The 5933-nt window shown below is 53.9% G+C and overlaps 1 protein-coding gene across 1 annotated transcript; it reads right to left on the minus strand.

Moving 5' to 3' along the window:
* Positions 1 to 613: 613 nt before the first annotated feature.
* Positions 614 to 5785, minus strand: ZNF319 (zinc finger protein 319). The gene has a single exon (XM_085315211.1). It carries the CDS (start codon positions 3578 to 3580, stop codon positions 1910 to 1912), a length of 1671 nt encoding a protein of 556 aa, XP_085171337.1. The 5' UTR covers positions 3581 to 5785; the 3' UTR covers positions 614 to 1909.
* Between the last annotated feature and the right edge of the window lie 148 nt (positions 5786 to 5933).

The raw sequence follows: 5933 nt of genomic DNA on the forward strand, positions 1-5933 counted from the left end.
TGAATTATCAACAAACTGCTTAAAAAAAAAAAGGCAAAAACGGAAAAAGAAACGCAGACAGAAAAACTTGGTAGGAAGTTCTACATCTTTGAGGCAGCGTGAAGTAAGATGAGCATCCGCCCCCCTTCCCTTGGTCAGCAGAGAGCAARGTTTATTTTAAACTCCTTAAAGCCGCACATGAAGAAGCCTCAGCCTCAGGGTCAGACCTGTCACTGAACTGTCCCAGCCCCCTGTGGAAATGCTCCTCCTGACAGTGCTGGAAATGGAGACAAAAAGTCTTCCTCCATCTTTCAGATTAGTGTCCTCTACAAGCAGAGGAGGTACAGCCCGACTCTCTGCAAGGTTAATCTGTCTWTATGTGCTGGGGACATTTATTAAACTTGTCCTCATCACCTGGACAGCACATGGACAATTTATTGGCTATTGCTCAGTAAAACAGCTAGCCAGAACACTCCCAGCTCAAATGAGGGCCAGCGAGGATGGAGAAGGGAAGGTTGGTGGGCAACTTAGTAAGCACTCCTTTAACCCTGAAGGCATCTAACTGGCATATAAAAGGCTCTTGGTCATGAGAAGACTGCAAAACCCTGCAGAGGAAAACACCTGAGGCTGCATCAATCTTGCTAAGGGGAAATTTATTTTTAAGTGATGTTTACAGAAACTGTGCAAAACCTGAAAAATACASAAGAAATAAAGAAAGAATAGGAGGATAAAAAGGGACTCCCATAACAGAGGGAAAAATACGCTTCTCCTTTACCTCCTGCTAGCCTTCCCCTTCCCATGGCACTGACCCCACAGGCCAGGAGGGACTCTTCCCTACTCACTCTGGACAGAACTATTTTGCTCCGAGCAAGTCAGACATGAAGCCCAAGGTGCACAGCGTGGCTTATAGTTGAAGATGGCCAAGCTCATTTCCGTAGATGTAGTTTATTAGTAGTGTTTGCCTCACCCATTAGTGTTCAGCTCCTAGGATGTCCCTTTGCTTGACCGCTCCCTTGGAGGTACGCTAATGGCCCAAGCGGAACAAGGAGGGAAGGGGCTTGGAGGTAAGTCTTCAGAGGGGAGCTAGGTCCTTCAAGAAGCAGACTGCAAACCCSAGGCTCTTGGCCAGTACAGCGCAGAGACTCTCCTCACCACACTCTYGGCGCGCAGTGCTTGTTACTCTTCCCCTTGCTGCTGGGCAGCGACGAGGGACAGGCAGGCTTGCTCGACACCCTCGCAGAGTGTTACAGCCAGTGACTGCAAAAGCAGCAATGCCAAAGTGTATTTTGGACCTGTGCAACCCCATGGCTTTGCCCTTCCTACGCTCTAGAAAGAGGGAGAGAAGGGGAGGTCAGGGCAGTGAATCCATGCTACCGATCTGAAACAGGTCTCTTGAGTCACTCAACTGAACTTGGACTAACAAAGCTGGGACTTCTACTCTGACGCTGAGCAGCACATCCGGAAAGAAGGAAGGGCTGGCTCTGCCTTGTTCCCAAGCACTCTCCAAGAGGAGAATAACCCAGCTCTCTCCACGGAYGTTATTGGACAAGAGAGGAGAAAGAGGTCCTGCAATTAGGGCTGCTGTCCATAGAGAGCAGCYGGGCAGAGATCTGCCAGCTCTCAGCACTGGAACTGCATGTTCGGTGTGAACTACAGTCCACAGGACACCAGGCAACTACAGGCATCATTTCCTCTCCCCACCTCCCTCCTTTCCTCTCCACCCCGAACAAGTTTTCACATCATCCATCACCCCTGGAATATAAGTGGCACATCAACCACAGAGGCCAGAGGAAAGTTTACCCGACTGCCCGCCCTACCTCCCCTTTCTCCCACAACTCCCTGGAGGCCATCTGCAAACGAGGAGAGGGAAGGGAAGGCCGAGGCTCAGGAGCATCACATGCAAGCTGAAAGCCGCCGAAGGGCAGGAGGCTCACGGCAAGCAGGCAGCCACCTGGTAGGCGCCCTCAGCCGTGTGCTGGACGCTGTGCTCCTGCAGCAGGCCCAGGTCCAGGAACCGTTCGCCACACCACATGCACTTGTACTGCTGCTCCCGAGCGTGCACGCTGTGGTGCTTGTTGAGGTGCTCGCGCTGCTTGAACGCCTTCTCGCACGAGGGGCACTTGTAGGGTTTCTCGCCCGTGTGCACGCGCCGGTGGCGCTGCAGGTCCGAGGCGTACTTGAACCGCTTTTCACAGTCAGGGCACTTGAGGGGCTTCTCACGGGCCGGGTCGCAGCGATGCTGCACGAACTCGGAGGAGGAGAAGAAACGTCTCTCACAAAGCGTGCACTTGAGCGGCTTCTCGGCGCAGTGGGCCAGCTGGTGCTTCTGCAGGGCCGAGGCCCGCTTGTAGGACTTGTTGCACACTGCGCACTTGAAGGGCCGCTCTGCGTTCTGCACGCACTTGTGCCGCAGCAGCTCTGAGGACTGGTTGAAGCCCTTCTGGCACACGTTGCACTTAAAGAGGTTTTCTATGCCGTGCACGTGCTGGTGGTACACCAAGTGCGAGGGCTGCACGAAGCCCTTCTCGCACAGGTTGCACTTGAAGGGCTCCTCGACCTTGTGCGTGCGGCGATGGCGCATGAGCGCATACTGCTGCTTGAAGCTCATCTGGCAGAGGTCACACTTGAAGGGCCGCTCCTCGCTGTGCGTGCGCTCGTGCTGCCGCAGGTCCGAGGGGCGCTTGAAGGCCTTCTGGCACTCCCCGCAGCGGAACGGCCGTTCCCCGCTGGGCGTGCAAGGGTGCTGCAGCAGCTCCGACGACTCCTTGAAGTGCAGCTCGCAGACGTTGCACTTGAAGAGGTGCTCGCCCGAGTGTGCGTACATGTGGCGCACCAGGTGCGAGCGGTGCTTGAAGGTCTTCTCGCACACCGTGCACTTGTAGGGCCGCTCCGAGCTGTGCGTCCGCTTATGGTGCACCAGGTGGGACGACTGGCTGAAGCTCTTGTCGCACAGCGTGCACTTGTACGGCTTCTCTCCCGTATGGATGCGCTCATGGCGGGAGAGCTCTGAAAGATGCTTGAAGGTCTTCTGACAGATGGAGCAGCTGTAGGGCTTCTCTGAGGGGTCAAGAGGTTGCGAGTGCTCYGCTTCGGGAGGCTTGTAGGTCTTCTCGCAGATAGAGCACTTCATGGCGTTGCCATTGTGGACATTGTGGTGCTGCGCCAGTGAAGTGAGGAGAGAAAAGCCCATCTTGCACACGCCGCACACAAAAGGCTTCTGCTCCACCTGGATGCACTGGTGTTCAAGGAGGTCAGTGGCCTGGTGGAAGATCTTCAGACACTGGGTGCACTGGAAAGAGCGATCATGGCCTGGCAAGCAYTGATGCTCATGGGGGTTGGACAAGTGAGCGAGGTCATGGCCACACACACCACATTTGTGGGACGGCTCTCCAGCCTGGATCGGAGCGTGCTGGTGGTGCTGCAGAGTGGGGTCCGGCTGGAGCAGGATGCCGTAGACGGCGCAGCCCAAGGGGTTCTCAGCAGTACTCGGTGGGATGGAGTGTTCTGGAAGGGTGGCGGCCCCAGTATGGTGCTGCTGCGGTGGTGGTGGCGGCGGCTGCTGCTGTGGTTGCTGCTGTTGCTGCTGCCAGCTTTCTGACATGCTTGGGAAAAAAAAACGGGGTTTTAGCAGTGACAGCTTCAGCTTCTCGGTTGAAAAGGTTCTAGTAAAAATAAAAATCAAAAATATCCAAGATCCTCAAACTCTGTAGCTGATCCTGAACTCGAGGATAGGAAATCCAGCCCACAGCCAGGATCTTGAGAGGCAAGGAGAGACAGAGATGCCACAAGCTCTTCCTTAGGTCAACAGAAGTTTTTTGTGGACTGGGTGTTGGGTTTGGCTTTTTTTTTTTTTTTTTTTTTTGACAAAGTAGAAGGAACGCAGAAGCGAGTGTCCTGAAGACAAGTGAAGACCAGGGGAGGCCCTTCTCTGTACTGGCTGTGACAGGCTCACATCTGGGAAGGGCGAGGGATGCAGTGCAAGGAACAGCTCTCTCTGCAAGGAAGAAGACAGCTCATATCAATTCTCAGAGGAAAGCCAGGTAGTTTCCTAGTRCACCCCCTACCCCGTGGCTCGCTTTGAAAACTCTCCTATACTCCTGTAAAGTCACCACCAAGCCCAGCATGAGGCAGCTAACCGGAACTGGTGAACTGCGTGCTACTTTCCAAACAACCTGGGAAAGGTGTGCGCAGCAGCAGAAAGGGACAGGAGGCTCCCCAAGCTCCCGGCCAGGCCTGGAGCGCAGAGAACTGTACGTGGTTCCCCTGCAGCTGTTGGCTACTAGCCCCTCAACTCTGCTAGGGGCGCAGGTGGAGAACCATCAACAGCTCCTCCCTGAGCACTCAGAGAGGCACAGGGCAGGTTTATTTAAGCAAGACTCAGTTCTTGGTCAGGAAGCATCAGAGCAGCCTGGCTTAGAGACAGTAGTGGGAGCATGCTAGTTACAAGATGCACTCCGCTGTTTAGAGTCTTCCACATTAGCCATTTCTGAAAAGCATGCAAGGTATGGTCTAACYGAAAGGCTTCCCTCTGGAAGCTGCCCATCCTCTGCCAAAGCAACTTTAACAGGATAAACACATTTACTAGCCTTAGCAGCATGAGCTAAAGTAGGCTAAATGCTGTAGACTCAAAAAAACTGCTAAGTGAAATTTCACAGATCCCAGAGTAAATTCCAACCTGATCTGATCACAACTCAAACACCCTGGTGAAGTCCCAAACCTCTTTCTCAAGCACTGATGCATATTAACAATTCTCAAGCTCAGGGCATATTAACAATTTACAGCATCAGAGAAGGGAGGTACTTAAGAGATTTCTCCTCTCCCTGTAGTATTCGCAGCCAGAGAGCTCTGAGGAAAGTTTTGCCCTTTGGGGCTGCTCTCCACATTATCCTATTTGCTGACTAAACGCAGCACCCACAGGTATCGTGCACAGCACTCTGAACGAAGATTAAAAAAAAAGCATTAATGCAATTGCGTGGCTGAACACTCCACCATGCTACGAAATAAAAACATACGCAAACTTGCACGAGATGCTCCTTGGCCTTACTATGATGCATCACAGGGTTTCTGCTCACAAAAGTCAGTCCTTCTCAAGCATGAATGCAGATAAAACCTGAGCTCAACCTAGAAAAGAGCAGTGGATATGACCACCACCAGCACATCCCAAGAGAAAGGAAGGCTCCAGGCCTTCGCAAGAAAGAAGCAAGCAGCGTTCCTGGGCCGCAAGCGCCCACTCGCGCTGAAGAGCGTACCTATTTCTGCACGAAACAACCTGCCCCGAGTCCAGCACAAGTCAAASCCTTGGTCAGGAAGATGTTTATTTTAGTTTAAACTAAGTAATAACGAATTTTAGAAAAAAAACCCCACTTCCAAACATGCCCATCTACCGCGGCATGCGGCTGAGACCAGGCTACACCTCGCAGCTTGGGGAGCGGTTGAACGTGCTTCTGCCTACGTGGACACCGCGTTACTTTGTCCTTTGGCACGACTTGGGGCAGTGAAACGCCCGGCGGCGCCAGCGCGGCCCTGCTGCGACACCGTTCCCCACCGGGATCTCGTATTTCACTCCCCCGCAGCTCATCCTGACSGTCGACACGACGGCAGCCGTCACGATACCTAGAGCGTAAGCCCACGATAACACACAAAACTCCGGAGCCCAGAGTGCAGAGCGGTCTCCAACCTGCCCCGCAGGCTACGTTAGCCTCGACCTCAGCAACGCAGCGGGAGCAGGAACGGCATCCCAGCCCATCCGGGCTGCCGGCCGCAGGCGGGCGAGCGGCTCGGATAACCCCGGAGCGGAAGAACGAGGAATACCAACCTGGGTTACCCAGCGCTCTACACAAACAACCGCGCCAGTGCCAAGTCTGAGTCTAACTCGTCCCTCCGTGGGAGGTGCGCAGCGCCAACCATTTAAGGCGAGAACGGCGGAACGACGAGGTACTTTCAAACGGGAGAGC

The sequence above is a fragment of the Rhea americana genome, unplaced genomic scaffold, assembly GCF_003343005.1.
Source record: "Rhea americana isolate MKP2758 unplaced genomic scaffold, rheAme1 scaffold_421, whole genome shotgun sequence".
NCBI classification, from domain to species: Eukaryota; Metazoa; Chordata; class Aves; order Rheiformes; family Rheidae; genus Rhea; species Rhea americana.